The 20992-nt window shown below is 43.6% G+C and overlaps 1 protein-coding gene across 4 annotated transcripts in view; it reads right to left on the bottom strand.

Annotated features, from left to right (window-relative positions):
* PLXNA1 (plexin A1) overlaps positions 1-20992 on the bottom strand; it is a 298287-nt gene that overhangs the window by 95188 nt on the left and 182107 nt on the right. For all 4 annotated transcript variants that reach the window (XM_035106479.3, XM_035106473.3, XM_035106478.3 and 1 more), the window contains exon 9: positions 11607-11721. In XM_035106479.3, the coding sequence (XP_034962370.3) occupies positions 11607-11721 (115 nt within the window). The remainder of the gene's footprint in view (positions 1-11606; positions 11722-20992) is intronic.

Genomic DNA, 20992 nt, shown 5'->3' with positions numbered 1-20992 from the left:
TTCACCTTTGGAACTACCTGCAAGTGGATTTGGCATTGGCCATACCATCTTGCACTTCTGATAAGTCATGGCGTCATAGCTCTTTGACTTTCAGGAAATTGCACAGTTGGCTTTGTTGGTACACATGGCCATTTGGATGTGGTCCAGCTTCCTTCTCCAAGGAAAAATGGTCTTTACCCATACAGCCTTTGGGCATGGTTCACTGTCTCTTGAGGACAAACTCTTTACCCTTCTCTGGACTCCGGGTTTTGAGACCTGTGGTGAGCTACTTCATACGCTATTATGGCTGTGTTCAGATGACCACAAGTAAACACTAGGTATTTCTGCAGAGGTTATTCACAAAAGCCTTTTGTACTTCTGCACTGTTATTTCAGAGTCTGCATTCAGAGTATACCCAAGCAGCTACATAATTCACATATAAAATAATAATAATACAGATCATAAAACAGTTTAACGCATAAAGTCCTGCCTTAAGTGAACCAATAAATTAGTGGAGATTGCAATATTGGTATACACCCGGTCATAATGTCATTGGGCAGGTGTGGACACACACCCCATCGACAGGACCACCCGAGCCTACAGTGACAATGTTGAGTGTGGGGTCTAAAGAAGGTTTCTGGGTAATTTTACTACTACTACTACTTTTATCCCCATTTTAAGTCCTCATGCCATTCAAGATAGAGAGGAAAGGGTGTTTTGTCAGATGAGATGGTAGCACTTCAGCAGTGAAATTCCCTTCCCCTTGTAGCGTGTTTGGGTATCATTGTTGCTTATTTTTCAGCTCCAGGTAAAAAAAGTATATGTAAGATTAAAGTCTATGTTATGATATGAGGGTTGTATAAAGCTGGAAATTTTTCAATAATTTTTTTTTAAAAAAAGAAGTATATGTTCGCTCAAGCCTTTGTTAGGGATTGAATCAATTTGCCAGCTGCAAAGGGGTTGCTTTCTGCATTGTTGCATGATGCTTTCATTTGATGCTTTCCCTGTTTTATGTGATTTTACTGTTTTGTGAAATTAATGGATATCCTTACTTTACTCTGTGACCTGCCCTGACATCAGCACTTGATGAAGGGGGTGGGATACAAACTGAAATAATAAATAAGTAAACAAGCCCAAGCTGCAGAGCACCAAGCTGGCAAATGAAGCCTTGCAAACCAAATGATAGCTCTGACTGGAGCTCTCTCAGCATGCCTGACCTAGAAAACTGGCCCTATCCTGGTGTAAAGAAATCACCTCCAGGACTTCAATGAAGCCAATAATCAATCATGATGGATTTCTCAGAGCAGCATCCAGCCCTGCTAACCGTACTCACTAGTATCTCCCATGCTCCTTTATCAGCAAGGTCCCCACTAATCACTGGCAACCAATCGCTGCATCAGCCCCATCTCTGGAGGCAAAGGGGCATGCAGGATGGAAAGGTTGCAGCTGTGCCTGACAGAGGCTGGGTTTATTTGCTGACCCAGCCAAGTGCTCAGCTAGCACCTGAGTCATGGCATAACCTTCGCAGTCTCCTTCAGTGAGTGGCTGTTCAGCACCCCGGCAAAGCAGACACATAAAACTCTGTACAGCATCCCTTGCTGCTCTCAGAGGACAACCCTGACCTCCCCAAAGCCAGTTTGCAGAGCACAGGGAGAGAATAAAAATAAACAAGACTAGGCAAGAAAACAGCCCTGCATCCCAGAAGGGTACCACTTTGGCAACAATAGCCTGATGCAATCCCCAGGCGAGTCAAACTGGGCCTGGGGGGGGGAGGCATCCCTGCTTTAAATAACAGGGAAAGGGTGGAGAATAACATGTTTTGAAGCAAACAGTGGTAGGATCAGAAACTTTGCTCAGGAGCCTGCAAACACATTCACCAGAGACTCCAACAGGGGGCGGACCAGCTCTGTCCCCCAGCCCAACTCACCAGCACCAATTCCAGTAAGCAAACTTGTACAGTATTAGAGGCAGGAACAGCAGCAATGGGTGTGTCTATTCCAGGAACAGTTTCCAACTACACAAAAGCAGGACACCTCAAAGCTCTTTATGGGAGCTCATTAAAACCTTGAACAATACTTGATTTGCTCGCTGGATTAAACCACAAAGTCAAACCAGTACAGGAGATACATACCCACACCCTGAGGTTTCAAGTTCTCTTGGGTTTTTGAGGTTCTAAAACATAAGGTGAGTTGCACTAACTCCCCCCCCCCCAAGATTCCATGATTTCACTGACATACAGGAAATAACACCCACATAGCTCTTTGTCCTCCTTGGGAATCAAATCCGCTAATTCTGGGGTGTCCTGGGCAAACAGATTAGGTGTGCATGCCTAAATACCATAGCCCAAAACAGAGTGCCTGAAACAGCACAGTGAAGCTTGGGCAAATGGAGTACATGAGCTAAAAGCCTCTCTCCCAAAACATGCACACATTTTGCTGACTGGCTTTTTGAGACAGACCCTGCTCAATCCTGCTACGTCACATGCTTGGCGTCTACAGGGAGCCATGTGTCATCCAGCAACAATTTTGCCTCGCTCAAAAACAGGAAGCACCTGGTGCTAAGGAGCCTTTCCTAAAGAGTCTCATGGCTCCACACTCGTGATGCTGCACAGCAAAAATGGCTCTGACACTGGCCAGGCCTTTCCCAGCTGTTCCCTCTTCCGGAGAAGCCAATTCCAAGGACTAATGAGAACACTCCCTTACCCATACTCCACACGTCTGTCATCTCCTTAGCCAGGTCTGCATATTTTCAGCATGTACATTCATGGATACTGCAAGCAACGGAATTTGGAACTAATTCTGAGCGCACAGGATGCCAGTCTCCAGTTCGAAAAGCAAGCTGTCAGGCCATATTATTTCAGAGATAAATAGCAAAGCCTCTACATCACATCTGCTGAGGTCTCTTCTCGGATGTCCCTCATTTTAAAGGACATCCCTGATTTAGCAAAATTGCACCTGCGTGAAACAGCTGAGAAGATGGGAGGGCTCTGCTCGGTGCACAAAACTAATGCACAACTTTTGGGAGTCTGCGGTTAACAGAGCTCTGAGTGAACAGGAGTTTGCAACAGAAGAACATTTTTAAAAAGTAAAAAGTGGGATGTCCTTTTAGGGGATCATGGAAAGGTATCCTTAGGAACCGGGAGTTCTCTACCCATGCTCAGCATCCCCTGTCTTTCCCTTATTGCTAAATAATGCCAAACAACTTATTACATTTCTTGTCCACAATCAAAAGCCTTGCCAAAATTTCTGTAAGCGAATGAGCTCAGTTAACTTGCATAATAGGCTTCTGAATACTAATATTTACTCAGAGTAGACCTAACAGACCTAAGTTAGTAATGGCTATTAATGGGCCTATTTTCAGTAAATGTTAGTTAAGCACAGCCCATGAAATCCATTATTCCAAAATTGTGATTTAGTGATAGGAACTTTCAGGCTGCAATCTTATGTAAATTTACAAGGGAGTCAGGCCCAGTGAACCAATAAGAAGCTTGCCTTAGATACATGCATAGAATTGTTCTCTCTACTGCTCACCTATGGGGGGAACCAGAGTAAAGGAGAGCTGAGCAGACTCAGTGGTGAAATTCTCCACCGTAAGCATCTGCCTTCAAAGCACATGCTCATTTATTTAACATCAAACACTCCCCCACCCTGCCTTCAACCGCATCAAATCATGCTTTTAATTAGGTGATTATTTTGCTATAATAGCCAATCACATCCCGTTGTTATGCAAAAGTCTTTAATTTTTTTTAAAAAAGAAATTTGGGGAATTCAGTACTGAACAGCAATTATTTTAAAAAATGAAGAATCTGTGGAATTAGGGAATGAAGAAGAATGTTCCTGGATGACTTCACATGAGCCTGTTTTAACTTTCCCACAGGCAGCAAGAAAAACCTTCCACATACTGCTGCTTGCTATCCGTTTTTGTTCCCAGCAGAAATTTGAGAGACAATGAATGAGAAACTATAAAAATGGCTTAAGAGTCTGTGTGGGTGCTGCACTAAAGGATTTTTCCATTACACCTCTCTGGCCAAAACCCACAAGACACAAACAAGCTTGCAATTTAGCCAGACCAAGGCTTCCCTAAAATAGCTCCAAGGATTAATCTAACATTCATATAAAAGAATAGTAGGATGCAAAGGGTAGGATGCATCTCTGGCCCTATCCCATCCCAAAACATAAGCAAGAGGCACTGAAAAGGGGAGTGTGTTGGCATCCTCACCACATTCAGAGGTCTCTCTTTAACCACTTCTCTTTGGAAGCCACATGAAAACAAGCTGAGTAAAAGCCAAGGCCTGTGTTCCACCCAGAGCAGTGGGCCAATAAGAACAGTCCAATGGTATTTTGTCTGTTCTGCTTCCCTCCTGAACCAAGAACCGCACAGGCAGTATCCAAAGAGGAAGGAAGCAGGTTCGGAGGAGGCTTCTCCAAACATCATGCAACTGGCTGAGGAGGAATAAAAATTTAACACAATGTGATGAAAAGCTTCAGCTGCTGATTGCTGCATATCACACCTCTGCTAAAGACAATGGAGGTGATCAGGCTGTTACTCCCACCCACCCCTGCTGATTGGGCAAGTTCAACTGAGCATGAGCAGGCAGAAGGTGTTCACAGCTTAAACCGCAGCTAAAAGGTAAAGGTAAAGGTACCCCTGACCATTAGGTCCAGCCGTGACCGACTCTGGGGTTGTGGCGCTCATCTCGCATTATTGGCGGAGGGAGCCGACGTATAGCTTCCAGGTCATGTGGCCAGCATGACAAAGCCACTTCTGGCGAACCAGAGCAGCACACGGAAACGCCGTTTACCTTCCCACTGTAGCAGTTCCTATTTATCTACTTGCATTTTGACATGCTTTCGAACTGCTAGGTTGGCAGGAGCTGGGACCGAGAAACGGGAGCTCACCCTGTCACAAAAACGCAGCTAGGTTGTGCTTTTTCTCAATTTGGATCAGAGCTGCTTAGGGGGAAACACATCAAAATGCAGTATTTCTCAAGAAAAAACAGGACAGACGCAGGATAGATGTGTGTGTGGACACTGCTTCCCCAACCAGCAGTGGGAGCACACTGGATGCAGAGTAAATGGGAATGTGCATACAGCCACAATCATGCACTGATCACTGCTTCAGCCACAAAAGGTTTAGAATTACATCTGCCAAGGTTGCTTGCTTGCTATTTCTTCCCTGTGTTGAGTCTTCTTGAAAGACCTGGGTCATACATGCTGCCCCAGCTTAGAAGAAAAAGAATTGAATCACTATACAGCATATGTTCTTACAAGCTATTTACACCTGCTTGTTCTTGCATGCCACTATACCATTCACCTCTCTATATATCCCAACACTTCCTCTTTTGTATGCCTGCACCCTGTGGATTTAGAGTTTACCAAGGCCAAGGCCCCTTTCCCCATTCCCTGGAGCAAGGATTTGGGCTTTTTCTTTTCTTTTTTAGGGGAAGGGTGCTCCCAACAGCTCTTACAAACTGTTTTAAAAATGTGACACTATGCCACACATCCTGCTAGCTGTGTCTCCCCTTCCTATTTCAGGTACTCTGCATCCGGCAGCCAATAAATATGAATATGAACTCTCATCAACATGGGCAGAGTAAAAGAAACATAAATGCTTAATGGCATTTTCTTTCTTTCTTTAAGGCTAAGGGCTTTCCAAAGCCTACTGCTCTCTTTCGTTTCACAGTCTTCTGGTCTCACAGTTTAGAGACATTGGAGTCTCCATACTGATGAGTGTCTGCTTATTCCTCAAGCTTACTCCTTCAGCTCTTGGGGGTGCAAGGGGATGCCCCGCTTGTCTTGCTCATTCATTTCCTCCCAGGTCAACAGGATCAGGCTCACCAGCAACAGCTTCTGCCTTTAATAACAGTTGGCAGAGTTTTACCCGTCGTAAATAAGATGAATCCCTCTTTCCACCCACGTAAGCAGCCCTTGCAAAAGAAATTGTGCTGCTGGTGGCTGGGTGCTGGATGAGTAACTGCCAATCTCCCATGGTTCCTTTTCCTGGAGGGCCCAAACTCCCAGAGATGATAAAGGGTGGGGTGGAGGGAAATTAATTGTTCGTTGCTGGAAGCTCGACCTCTTCGATGTGGAGCCTGACACTCATCAGCCTGGAGGGGCTGCAAGACAGGAGTCACAGTGGGAAATGACACAGGGAGAGAAGGAAGTGAAAAATACAGCTGAGGGCACCTCCGCTATGCCAGCACTCACAGCAAAAGATTAGAGTGGGATTCATCTAATGCAACACAGGAGCTGTCAAGCTGGCTGTAGCGCAGCACAGCACAAAATGCCTTGTCCAGAGTAATCCATGAAAGCAGAGGACCCAAAACAAACAAGTGCTAGGAGCTAATATGAGGCAGAGCCCAAAGGACATGACTGCTTCTTACTCAAAGCCAGAGGGGAATATGTGTTAGTCATGAGAATGCAGAATGGCTGGAAAGGTTTAAAATGAGATTAAAAAGTGCATAGCAGTTTAGGGCAGACTTAAGGGGGAGGTCTGAGGAGAAAGATAAAAGATGTAGCTGCTGATACACACACCTTTTTTTAAAATGACATAGAAGGACTCAAATCTCACTGACAGAACTGTGAGGTTCTGCTGCAGTGAGGGGAAATAGTTCTGCACATGTTCAGAGGTGCTCTTTTTATGACTGCTGGCACTCCAAGAAGGGTCTGTGGCTAAGTGTTGATGAGACAAGACACAAACTTCTCAGAGAAAGGAAAGATGAGTACCTATGAAAAGGTGGGAACTGGCATTTATAGACCCAAAATAACTTAAATATTTTAGCTTATCCTTAAAGGTGCACTGCTTAGCTTATAAAGAATAAGAGTTAAGGTTAAGAACTATCCCTGTTTCTCATATTTTAAGACATACCCATAAAATAAGCCATAGCAGGATTTTTAAGCATTCAAGGAATATAAGCCATACCCCGAAAATAAGACATAGTGATAGGCGCAGCAGCAATGCCGGCCGCGGCAGGAGGAGAAGAAAAACAATAAGACATCCCTTGAAAATAAGCCATAGTGTGTTTTTTTGAGGAAAAAATAAATATAAGACATGTCTTATAATATGAGAAACACTGTATAACAAAAAGTAGTTTTATTTTTAAATAGAAATATCAGGCACTGAAGAAGATTCTGTTGAAATGTATTTAGCCAAATGGCTATTAAGGAGCATTCATTTCTATAGGTACTAATGGGCATTTGGCCTTCATAAGAGTACTGTTTTAAGATTTCTTTAGGGGGTCATACCTCTTTTTCCCCATCTCCTTTAAATACCACAGGACAGCTGAGAAATGCTTACAAATGAGGGAAGGGCAGTTGTGCTAGCATAATGTATTCTGTAAGCCCAGAGAAAAGGGGAAAGGGGTACTTTTAGGAAGCCAGTGAAAAGTGCAATGTTACTAGAATGCATCCTTTCTCCATTTCATTCTGGTCAAGATGTTAGATCCACTGTGGAGAAACTGTGGCCTTCCATATGTGGTTTGATTACAAGTTGTCCCTGGCCATGTTGGCTGCGGTTGATGGGGGTTGGGAGTCCAGCCATATCTGGAGGGCCATGGCTTTCCCATCTCTGGGCTGAATTGTGAAGTTTTGCTTACTGGGAAGAGAAGAGGTGTTTCCTTTGCTTGAATTGCCAAGTGTGTCACCTAGCTGAAACCAGGCAATTAGCCCAAAAAAAGGCCTGTTGGGCATATCTTACACTGCATACAAGAGGATCAGAAAAGGAAATAGGGTGCATGAGAAATTTCCTTGTCACTTAGTGGGATCAACAAGATCCTTTAAAAAAAAACACTCACTTTATAAACTGTGGGTTATAAACCTGCAACCTGCAGGTTAAAACTGGTTCTCGGAAGCCTCTCACTGGTCCTGCTTCACACACACACACACACACACACACACCAAAAAATAATAATGTGTTTTTGTCGGGCTAGGATGTTTCTGAATTCTGGTTGTGCCTGTTGCTTGTATGGATAGAGAGGGGTGTGTAAGTGTGTGTAGGTACTAGCCTACTACACAAAGGTAACATCTGCATCAAATGTTCCACCTACTTTTGCCTCTAGCTCCACCCACCACCATTGGAATGTGGCCCTCAAAAGCTTGCCCAGAAGCAAATGTGGCCCTTGTGCTGAAAAGGGTTTCCCCACTCCTGGTTTATAATGGTTCCCTCCACCAGAGTGGAAGGCAATTGCTTCCAAATGGTGTCAACCTGCATTCTGACACGCACAATCTAGAAGGGCGTCCTTATTTCTCTGTTGCTGCAAAAAAGAAACAGAATGGCAGCAGCGAGATCTGCTGGCATCTTAAAGGGCAAGAGCCACAGTGTGGTGTGAGCTCTCTAGGGATTAGACACAGGAGTCCTTTGTGACCCACCAAGTCCTTTTGAAGAACACAAGTTCTTTTGCATTCTGCTGACAGGGCTGAATAGCAAAATGCCTCTTAAGATACTGCACCAGTTTATGGTCTGTCCAAAGTGCTTTCTGTGGAGGCAGAGGTGGATTTTATGGTCATCTGAGCCTGCCAAGGGCACACTCATTTTCACAACAGGAGTTAGATATGAATTTCAGTATTTTCCAAATACGGTTTGCGCCCGGATAGTTATCTGGCAACATAGCTACATGTTCTCAGTTTGCCCTTGGTTCATTGAGACCCAGGGGTGTTTTTTTCTCACCTCATCCCACCCCACAAAAGGCAGGAAACTGTTTGAAATAGTGCACGCTGCCTAACTTATGGTGGAAGGTGATAACAAGGCAGAAACCACAAAAATAGCCCTGTTGTTTATCAGGGACATCACATACTGGTCTTTGGAACCACCAAAAGAAGGTGTCTGAAAGGTCATCTAACTGCAGCTGCAGTTGTTGACATCAAGGCTCTGCAAATCCATCCTGCATCCTCTCTTTGTCCATAGTTCCCCCTTTGCACATCTTGGTTGGGGTCATATATTTAACGCATCCTAAACTCTAAGTGAAACAGTTCTGAGCATTCACAGGTAGCCATGAACTACTTTCTCTAGGCAGAGTGTTTCATATTTCAACATCTCTCATCAACCACCATTTTAGATTTAGCCTCCAATTTGAAAACAGATCTCACAATCAGAATAGTGTCACTATTTTAATGTAACATAACATCTAAATTAGCTACAAATGCCTGTCATGATCAAGTACCATGTTACCCTTTAATGAAACTACTATAACATGGCTCTTGCCTTGAACCAGGTTTGGCTAAGGCTTAACTCTCAGGTATGTTTTCAGTGCCATGATTCATCACTAGAACACATGGAGAACATAATTTCATACATGAAACTATGCTCTCCACTTGAAACTCATTGTATGAAATGTATGAATACATACATTTCACTCATTGTTCAGTTATTAACCCCAGTGCCCACATATCTAGAATCAGAGGGGAAATAGGCCTGCCTTCTAGGCAGACTTTATCTCTAGCAGCAATATGATTAAAAATTAAGCACTGATAAGTTGATCACAGCTCTCCACCTGATCACCTTTGACTTCAAATGCACCAAAGTTCTCTATATGCAGTCAACTGTATTTTAGAGAGCTTCCTACAATTTCATTTTATTTAAATGCTCACAGTAATTATTATTATTATTATTATGCTTCCCCAAAAAGGCAAAAGCCCCTGAGAAAATCAACAAGTAGAAGGATGAATAGAGCTGTTTTGGATAGGCAGTAGATTTTAACTGAAACATTCAGTAGGTGTTCACAGAATTACAAACTGGGGTTTAAGTCTGTCTCAGAATACCAAGTGTCACCCTGATCTTAAACAGCGGAGGCTGGCTGTGGTCAGCCAAGTGGTGACGGAAAGGAATTCTGTACAGGTTAGAAACAATTCTCTTTTTTTAAACTTCTCTTTCCAACTTTATTCTTTCCAAGAACTAAACACTGGAATTGAAAACAGAATCTGGAGCTACTCTATCTCTAATGGTAACTCATTCGTAGGGAGTTATTTTCTTTCAGAGTAACATGGGATGCCACACTGCATAGAGTTGACAGCCCCTGCCTTCACTACTCACCTAGCTCCTAGTAGCTAGACAGACAACTAGCCACTGTGGAATAACAAGAATTGCTGCTATACAAGGAATCTTCAAAATGTGTAATCCTCCAGAGGAAATGCAAGAAAAGCCAGTAACTGGTTGCTTTATTGGAAGGATGCTTACATTACACTATTTTGAAAAAAAACAAAACACCTCATTGCAACAAAAAGGCACACAATGAGATTGTTCTGTTGTCCTGAGTTCATTAGCCAGCGCACTGTATTATTTTAGCACTCCTTGCGCCTTTGCAATCTAAAAGCAAAACTCTGTCCTTGCCTCTAAGAATTGACACTCAGGATACAAATGCTCATTTCTGCAGGGCAGGTGATCTGTCACTTGGAATCAATGATTCTCCTTGACAATTCAAACTCCACATCACATTAACCAAATCCGAAATGAAATAAAGTATGCATTTTAGGAAATGGGCGGTTTCCTCAGCTCTTTATATTAAAGTCATCCTTAAGGACACTGGATGATTCACCATATATACTGTGGAAATCTCCATGTGTCTGACCTGCACGGTAGCTTAGAAGACAATTGAAAAATCTGTCACAATCACAACTTGAAAAATCTGTCACAATCACAACTTGGATTTGCTGGAGGAACACAGTCAATGCAGCAGAGAAAGAGTTAAAGATGTGCCTGAGGGCTGAAATGACAGACTAATAAAGACAAGACAGGAAGAGGAAGAGGAAGGAAGGACCCCAGTGAGTGCAACAGTGACCTATCTGAAACAGACATTCTGGCCCGCAGGCTTCTCTCTTAATGGCTTGCAGACTGACTCTGCAACCAGGGTAAATCAAAAAAGGGTGAAGCAGCAAAATCCTCTTGGTGCTGAAAGATTTCTCTCCACTGAAGATTCCAGAGCATCCCGCCACACAAAGGTCCCACAAGCCAGGCCCTTATCTTCTGAACAGCCTGGCTAACGTTTCCAGTCCAAGGGCCTCGCTGTCCCACTGCAAACCTTCTGGGGACCACTTGCCCAAGTCGGTGTAGCAGAAGTGTAAAGTGCACATGACTGAGGCCAGCTTGAAAATATTACATATGATTAGCTGAAATTAATTTTTAAAACATTAATTGAAATTAATTCATTGCCCTGGTATGGTTTGTTACTGCTTGGCTTTAATGGTCTGTAGCAATTATTATTCTCCCCCACAGCACCACCTTTAAACATTAATGAATTAATTGTCATTGCTCCCCCTGCCTGGGGCATAAGGAGAAGGGTGGAATGACAACCACTTCAGTACAATCGATAGTCTACAATGCCCTTTACAAAGCACCATATGCAGGGGCCCTGTTCTACTACCTCTGAACTGAAATTCTCCTCTTTCTCTGAACATCAGCCTTTGGGTTTGAAGCTTAAAAGCCTTTTCATGAGGTGACAACACCTCCCCCACTTAACTGTGTTGCAGCTCTCCCTCTTACTAGTGACCATTGTTCAAATTTCCTCCCCATCAGAAGCTTTTAAAATGGTACAGATCTTTTTGTATGTAGCATTGTTATGAAGAAAGTGATGGGGGGGGGGGGAGAAACGAGAGGATCCACAATACAGAGTTGCAAAGGCAGTCCTGGTAACTTACCTCAGACATGTTGACACGCCCTTCCAGAAAGGAACAGTCAGCGGCATTGTGGGTACAAATATGACGATATTTACACCAATGGCAAGGGAAGAATCCATTCACACAGGACAGGCAACTGCAAGAAAAATAGGGAAAATCAGCACAAATATTTCTGGAAGTATTCCATGCAACAATTCAATACTTCATTGCTGTTGCTGTTAGAGATACAGGATCCCCAAAGTTCCATGTACTGTACAATAAATATTGAGATTATTTCTTTATCCCCAAGTCCAGTGCAGTGTTTCATGAGTAAGAGGGAGGCAGGGACTGCTTAACAGTACAAGGGAACACTAGACCATTTGGATCCCTTCCAGTCGGAATTCAGGCCTCATCATGGGACTGAAACTGCCTTGGTTGCACTGGTTGATGATCTCCGGTGGGCTAGGGACAAAGGTGAGAGCTGTTTCCAAGTTCTGCTGGATCTCTCAGCAGCTTTTGACACCATCGACCATAACATCCTTCTGGACCGTCTAGAGGGGTTGGGAGCTGGGGGCACTGTTATACAGTGGTTCTGCTCCTTCCTCCTGGGCCGTGTTCAGAAAGTGGTGGGGGCGGGAAGAGTGTTCAGACCCCTGGGCTCTCACTTGTGGGGTGCCTCAGGGTTCTGTCCTCTCCCCCATGCTTTTTAACATATATATGCAGACGCTGGGAGAGATCATCAGGGGGTTTGGGCTGGGTGTCCATCAGTATGCTGATGATACCCAGCTCTACCTCTCTTTCAAATCAGAACCAGTGAAGGTGGTGAAGGTCCTGTGTGAGTGCCTGGAGGCGGTTGGAGGATGGATGGTGGCTAACAGATTGAGGTTGAATCCTGACAAGACAGAAGTACTGTTTGTGGGGGACAGGAGGCGGGCAGGTGTGGAGGACTCCCTGGTCCTGAATGGGGTAACTGTGCCCCTGAAGGACCAGGTACGCAGCCTGGGAGTCATTTTGGACTCACAGCTGTCCAGGGAGGTGCAGGTCAACTCTGTGTCCAGGGCAGCTGTCTATCAGCTCCATCTGGTATGCAAGCTGAGACCCTACCTGCCTGCAGACTGTCTCACCAGAGTGGTGCATGCTCTAGTTATCTCCCGCTTGGACTACTGCAATGCGCTCTACGTGGGGCTACCTTTGAAGGTGACCCGGAAACTACAACTAATCCAGAATGCGGCAGCTAGGCTGGTGACTGGGAGCGGCCGCCGAAACCACATAACACCGGTCTTGAAAGATCTACAGTGGCTCCCAGTACGTTTCCGAGCACAGTTCAAAGTGTTGGTGCTGACCTTTAAAGCCCTAAATGGCCTCGGTCCAGTATACCTGAAGGAGCGTCTCTACCCCCATTGTTCTGCCCGGACACCGAGGTCCAGTACCGAGGGCCTTCTGGCGGTTCCCTCGCTGTGAGAAGCCAAGTTGCAGGGAACCAGGCAGAGGGCCTTTTCAGTGGTGGCGCCTGCCCTGTGGAACGCCCTCCCATCAGATGTCAAAGAGAAAAACAGCTACCAGACTTTTAGAAGACATCTGAAGGCAGTCCTGTTTATGGAGGCTTTTAATGTTTAATAGATTATTTTATTTCATTTTTCTGTTGTAAGCCGCCCAGAGTGGCTGGGGAAACCCAGCCAGATGGGCGGGTATAAATAATAAATAATTATTATTATTATATAGACAAATATGAGAAATGAAAAGCTTGCATTGTCCAACACAGTTGGAGAGAAGGTTTTACAGAGCTGAAGAGTGGATTTGCAAGTATTTGGATACGGATATACCATACCATAAGCATTATGATGCCCAGAAGCACCCAACTGTTTTTGCTTTTTCCAGCAAAACATTCAGGATGAGCCACAATGTGGAGCCAGGAGGGTGCAGGGCAGACTAGAATCTTGTGGGACTAGAACTCCCAGCACCACCAACTGGAGTCAGGTACAAAGCATGTACAATTTGGACTAGAGAAGCCCAAGCCCAGAAATTTTTTCTGAGTACCATAAACAAACACACTGTCTTCCCACACACTAACTGTTACTATTGTTAAACAATGGGGAGTCAGAAACCTTCAAATCACCTGGAAATCTACCAGAAGATCCTGTACTACCTTCTGCTCACCCCTGCCTTAGAGTCGCAGTGAGGAACTGAGAGAAATGTCAAAGATTTGAATGTCTCCTACTGGGTCATCCATGTCATACCCTGCAGCACTGTCTCCTCAGCACCATGCTGGAGCAGCTGAGGTCACTATTGAATCAAAGATGAGAGCATCCCTAGGACTGCGGCACCGCCTCCTACGCCTGCATAAACAGAACGTTACAAACGTCACAGCTTAATGCTCTCATTCTTTAATCCCTGTGCCAACTGCCTTCTCCTCCTCCCACATTAGGCCCCATAATGCATTCCATGTGGTCAAATGTGCACCCCCTGTGACCTCTCCTCCTAACTTGGCAACGCGAGAATCCTTTCCTCGCCATCCATTTGCATGTGGGTTGAATCACAGACTTTGTGAGCTTTATTTTTGGATTCATGAAAGGCAATTTTAATGAACAGAAGGAAAAACAAAAGTCCTCCATTGCGGGAAGCAAAATCCTTGAGTCTTAAAGTCGAGTAATTCATAGGAAATTTATACAGCGAGCAAACGCTTGAGTCAGATTAACATTTTGGGACTGTAAATGTCTTTCATATGCTTATGCGGCCACATACTGCAACTCCCTTCTTTTACTTCCTTTCCTACCCACTTACACTGTTTGTGTGCGTACCATGTTCCTCCCTTCCCTCTGGTCACAAGTTTTGATCCATTATTTTCCTGGTGTTCTGATACATACAGTCTTCTCCTTCAATGTCTTGTTTATCTCCCATTTTCTCTAGTTTCTGACCTTGACCATCATTTCTTTAGTTCTTAAGGTCCTGTTCAGCAAATACTAAAAAGGGCCACGTTTTGAACTGGACAGTGTCTGAAGCACAAGGATCATTGGCTCCACTCCTTCCTATGTCAGCTGAGACACAAGGTAGCAGCAATCTAAGCCCCCTTTCTCCAACATGGAACAGCAAGACAACTTTTGGCAAAGTCTTCTCCTTAGGGGCTCCAGCTGATCACATTCGAGAAGTTGGATTCAGGAGCTCTTCCCTTTTCAGTTGTATAGAGACAAACAGAGGTTTCACTATTTTGCTATTAAGGCAAAAATAGTCTTCTTCCTGACTGTGGTGGAAGATGATTTTGCAGCTAAGCCCAAAACAACCTCGTCTCTCTGTCTCCCTCACACACAAAAACAAGAGAGACAGAGAGACTTTCCCTCCCTTATTGGGGCATTCTCCTTCCTCTTTCAATAAGCCTTCTAAGTGGAGATTGTTATCTGTATTTTGCTCTGTATTGGTTATGAAATAGTTTTTTATATATGCAATTGTTTTAACTGCTCTAATACATGCAATTTGTTTAATACAACCTTCCACTGCACTGTGAAATTGCTTCAAGATACTTAATAAGAAGCAATTCATAAATGAAATGAAATAACAGCAACAACAAATGTGATTACAATTGTGTGAAAAGGAGGTAGTTAAGGCCACACTAGCTGTCCCTGTCCCTTTGCTGCATCGTCATCACATAGTCTCACCGCTTTCCACAATAGTGGGGGAAGTTTATTACCTCACTGCTCATCCCTAACTCTAGACCATTCATGAACAAGTGACAGAGCACAGCTCACAATACCAACCCTTGGAAGGCTTCACTTCTTATACCCCCTCTATTGAGAGAGCTCTTCCTGTTTACTCCTACTCTTCCTGTTCCTTAACCAGTTACTGTCCATTAAGAGGACCCCTCATCTTATCCCATGACTGCTAAAGCTTAGCAAGGAGCCTTTGGTGAGGGACTTTATCACAAGCTTTTGGAAAGTCTAACTACGCACTGTTGACCGGATCACCTCTATCCGTATGCTTGCTGAAACTCTCCCAAATAACTCTTAAAGGTCAGTGTGGCAGGACTTACCCTTGAAGAAGTCATGCTGGATTTGTTTCAGTAAGACCCGTTCTTCTATATACAGTACTTGTTAATTCTATCGTTAACTGCTTTCCATCAGTTTTCATGGAACAGATGCTAAGCTAATTGGCCTGTAGCTTCCAGGATCCCTTTTGCGCTGCGGACACTGTCCCCAGTCGGTTCAACAACAATTGCAGGTCCTGGACCCCATTTAAAATTAAATCCAAGGTCACCAGCCTCCTTCTGATTGCTTCCGTGACCCACTGTTCTAGGGCACAGTCACTCAGGATAGCTAGACAGGTTTCCTCTTTGTTATAACAACAAAATAATAACTAGGAGACCACTTCTCCTGACTGCAACCCAGCCCACAGCTAATGTGCCCAGTCCACTTTATGTAATCTTGTGGTGGTGAAATCAATATGAGTTGAATTGCCAATTGTGCATGTAGCAAGCACAGCTCTGATCAAACATGCACACCACACTTGCTTGTGTCACCAACCTGGTTGTGTGAAGCCTAGAAAAGCAGGTATGTGATACTCTTTTAGCACCACTAAAAAGCAGCAGCACACTTTTCCCAGATCCACTTCTGGGACCTCAGTGACCCAATAACTTCTTGCTCTAGAGTTTCATGCTCTATTAACTACTCATGGCAACTTCTCATAGCCTAACACACATAAAGAATTAATAGGCTGCTTGCTGGAAATCATTTCCATGTTTCATTCACATCTTCACCTCCAAACAAAAAAGCCATTTTAGTGGCACACACAAATAAATTTATTGAGACACCCCTTATGCAATCCATGTATATGGACCGGATGTGGTTATTGCCAGAGAAAAAATTCAGAATAACTGGACTATTTGAGGATAGACCATAGCACAAAGGAAGAGCATGTACTTAAAATGCAGAAAGGGCCCTAAGATTTTAGGCGATGGGAATGATCTCTGGAGAGCTGGAGTACAATATGTTGGGCGAGATGGTGAACACGTCGGTCTTGGTACGAGGCCACTCCTTGCATTTCTATTATCAACTCAAGTTGCATCATTTTGAATAAAGACTGTCATTGCCTGGTTTAGCAGACAAGCCAAAAAGAGTACAGTAAATATGAAAAAAGAGTGAACTATCCAACTCTGGGGCAAGAGATGAACAGTAATTAGAAAAGGCTGGATCTGTGTCTCACATATACTTTATTTATTTTGGTTAATCCGTACCCTGCCTTTCCATTCAGAACTACCCAAGAACCTAGTGTTTTCTCCCAGTGTTAAACCCAATGCACTGCCCCTTGATTAAGCATCAAACCAGTAGGGAAGTCTGAAGCAGTCAGAAAACAAGTTTCATGCCACCCATGAGAACAGAAATCTATGGTGAGGATCAGGCAAGGATAACAGAGACAAAACTTTAAAGTTAAGTTTCAACTGGCAGTGTCCTGAACAATGAAAAATACCGTACCTGTGGGATACCTAGCATGATGCCAGTTACCTCTCATATCAAAGCTGCAGATCTTAATGCCAAGATTCTGTTGGTATCACTAGAATTCTCGCATTTTTTCCAGGGAAAGAGATGGCAACTTGTTCACCTCAAAATATGAATAACATAATTCTCACATATTCAACTCTGCATGCTACTGCCTCCCGTAAGGATTAGCATGCAACTTTAATACTATGTCTGGAGATCCCCACAACACCTGGGAACAATTCTCAGAATCATTCAATTTATCTGGGTGTAGAGGAAAAAAGATAATGCACATAATCATAAACTGCTTTGGTGGGCATGCTACTTTAAAAACACTATATAAACAGTATATATCCAGCCAAGTTTTACTCAGAGCAGACCCACTAAAATTAATGAAGCTAAGGTGGTCATGTCTATTAACATCAATGGGTAGGGATAGCATGGACTACAATCCATAATAAAGAAATAATTGTACCCATGTGGTTGGGCTTAATGCAACCGTAGTCCTCATGTGGTTGAGAAGTAATCATGTGAAAATGAAAATGCATCACCCAGCACCAAAATTATCTCAACCCTGTCATACCCTTTAGTCAACAAGACTGAATAGGTCTAGGTGAAAAATGGGAACTATCCTACCGATAAGAAGAAAGATGCAGTCAGCTCTTTCATATACAGAGGTAATTAGACTTCAGAGCTATATTCCCATCTTTGAAATGATGAAGAGAAGCTCTTTCTGTTGGGGCTCTCTAATTAAGCAGACAGTAGTCCTATGCAGGTACCACGGCTGCACCAATTAATATCTGTCATTTGTATTGAAAGTTTATCATTACATTTTTAAATAAATGTAAAAACAAACTTGGAGCACAGCATGCCTCTGCTCAAAGGAAAAACAACTTTGAGCTCAATTTATCGCCTCAAAGGGATCCAAGTGAGATCCCTTGAATTTACCAGCGCACAATAAGAAGGCAGGCTCTTCAGTTTTCTGTTATGAGACCAACATGTTTTAGCCAAGGCTTTACAGCCTTTTTGAGGGGTTTATCCCCTATATCCATATGTCATTGCTGTCTGTTTATGTTTCAGTGGCAGGTTGTTTTGCAGCATGATACCATCTGCTCCAAGACTCTCTCTTCCTTGGGCGAGCACAGTTTACTCTCATTACTTGCGGGCTAAACATCGTTCTTGATGGCGGAAACAGGAAATGCCCTTTCCCACAATACACTAAATGCTAGAGGAGAAAATGCAACCCCATTCAAACTTGGTTTGTGTCTGTCAAAATAGGCTGAAACCCACGCTTGCTTTAAACGACAATAAATACCTACGTGCAGGTACAATCCGCAGATCATTCAACACTGGTTCCCAAAAGGACATTCACTACTTATGTCTCTGACAGGCAAGCTAGGCCAGAATCTGAATGAACCTTATAGTTACAGTAACAAGGTGCAAATTAAGAAGCAGCAAAAACTGGAGAGGGTACCACACTGGCTAATCTCATCCCTTGATGCTGCTGCCTGGTAAAGCAACACGCACACTGAAATAGATATGTTCAAAGAATGTGGGAAGGAGTTCTCCACACATACCAATGCATGTGCTGGGTGCTCCTCCACGCATGGAGGGACCCTAATGTGGCCAGGGTACCGTCTCATACAGGTAACTCTTTAAATGTACCCAGAACACATGGGCATTGGGGAAGCATGGCTGTATAACCCCCTTCGTGTCTTTTCAATGCATGGCAGGGCCTTATAAGCCACCCGTTATGAACTCAGGGGCAGAGCAATCCAGATGGAGGACTTGTGCCAGCACATCTTCTGCTGAGCTGGGATGAAGGACTTCAGTCAGCACAGCCTCAGCTGAGCCGAGACTCAGGCAGACATTTGTCCATTATAAACAAGGATCAGGCCAATGGCATCCTATTCTCACAGCGGCCACCCAAGATGCCTGTGGGAAACTCTCAAGCAAGAACACTCCCCACCTCCGCCCCACAGCCTTCTGGAACTAGTACGCCCCCAACCATAGAAACAGAGTATAGTCATCATGGCCAGAAGCTGTTTACTCTGTTAAAAGTAGCCAGTAACCCAGTTGATCCTGACAAATCTTGGGTTTGGATTGCTCCTTAAGAATCCCAAGCTAAACAAAGGGTTCATGAGGTTTTACTGGCCAGACAAATCTAAACTGAAGCAGGGTTTTGCACCTCAGTCACAAAATGGTACTCGAGGTCATGATTAAATTGTTTGTTTGGATTGTGAGCTGTATAGACAAGCGGTTTTAATTTCTACTTTTAATTGACTATTATATATCAGATGCTCTATAAACAACAACAATGACAGCGCCACCTTTAGAGCTTTGGGGCCTATATTTTGAATCAATTAGGGCCACTTTTGTTTCTTTCCATTCGGCCGTCATTAAACAGGTTTCACAGCATTGGAAATTGCCCTCCACGGATCCGGAATGTTACAAATTGATGATGATTCTTCCTCCTCACACCAACCCAAGGATGGGTTAATGTAATTTGGCACTGTTCCAAACATGAGTGGTTTCTCTGGAGCAGCGCTGTAGAAAGAGTCCAAACTCCCAAAGCTTCATGGGATTTTTTTTGGAAAGCGGAGGATATGATGCCATCTAGTGGGAATGAGTGTTAACAAATAAAGGGAAAGATGCATCATTTACAAAATTATGATGTTGCAAACATAGCATCAATAAGCTTCCATGGGCATTCCATACTGAGCATTATGGGAGAAACAGATAAAAAGAAGTAGCAGTTATAATGTTCAAATTATGTATCTTTCATGAAAAAGAACTTAAACTAGCAGGATCTCCTCTCAAAATACCATTCCTATTCATTACGGGTTCAAGATCTTCAGAAGCTACTATTCCTACAACTGTGAGGAGAAGGCCACTTAAGAAAGAAGCATTAGACTGGTAACTTCTGTAAGTGCTGTGATATGTTTGCTCCTTAAAAGTCCTGCAGTGGACTCTGCCTCTGTGGAGCTGGGTGTTTGTTTGTTTTTTGCAGAAGGAATTGCTGCACACTGGTAGTTACAACGTGCTCTGGTTTGCAAAAGCATTTTTGACCCACTAACCTCAATTACATAGTTGGGACATGGACACAGAGTATCCTGTCATACTGCAACTGCTTTGTTCTGTCTACAGTCATACCTCGGTTTAAGTACGCCTCTGTTTGAGTATTTTCAGTTAAAGTACTCCGCGGACCTGTCTGGAACGGATTAATCCACTTTCCATTACTTTCAATAGGAAAGTTCGCTTCAGGTTAAGTACGCTTCAGTTTAAGTACTCCACGGAGCGTCTGGAACGGATTAATCCACTTTCCATTACTTTCAATGGGAAAGTTCGCTTCAGGTTAAGTACGCTTCAGGTTAAGTACAGACTTCCGGAACCAATTGTATTTGTAAACCGAGGTACCACTGTACTTTACTTCCCAGCACAGTTTTGGCTTCCTCTGTCATCTAGGTGATTCCTGAATTGCTCTAGAGTCCCTCACAAAATCATCATTCTATCTGTTTTATGGCTCTAAACTATATGTGGAGTCTAGAAAATTGCTTCTTGAGCACCTGATCCTATACATGTTTCTTTCTTCACATTCTCCTGTCCTCCCTTTTGCTGCTCATTAATTAGCATCTCGTTTCAGTGCCTGTAGAGAATGGCCCCCATCAATTATCATTTGTCTACCAAATGCAAAGAGCACATCTCCATGGTATCATTCAGGTTCCAAGTATCGCATTGCAACTGAGAACACAAGAAGAGAGTCTAACCTTTTTCTCTAAGGTTTACTTGCATAAAAAGTAAGGGAAATGGCTGTGGAGACTGTAGCCATCTGACAATTGCTCCATTCAACAATATGGGTGAGCATGTAGACTGACTCAATGGGAATTATAGGGGTTGCTTGCACTGAAACCAAGTTTGTCAACAGATGAAAGCATTTAAGCACCTGCTGTTTCTAAGCATCTTCAT

Source organism: Zootoca vivipara, chromosome 2 (assembly GCF_965207765.1).
Source record: "Zootoca vivipara chromosome 2, rZooViv2.hap1.1, whole genome shotgun sequence".
Classification (NCBI taxonomy): domain Eukaryota; kingdom Metazoa; phylum Chordata; class Lepidosauria; order Squamata; family Lacertidae; genus Zootoca; species Zootoca vivipara.
The sequence above is the reverse complement of the archived record's forward strand: the minus strand, read 5'-3'. Positions and strand labels throughout refer to the sequence as shown.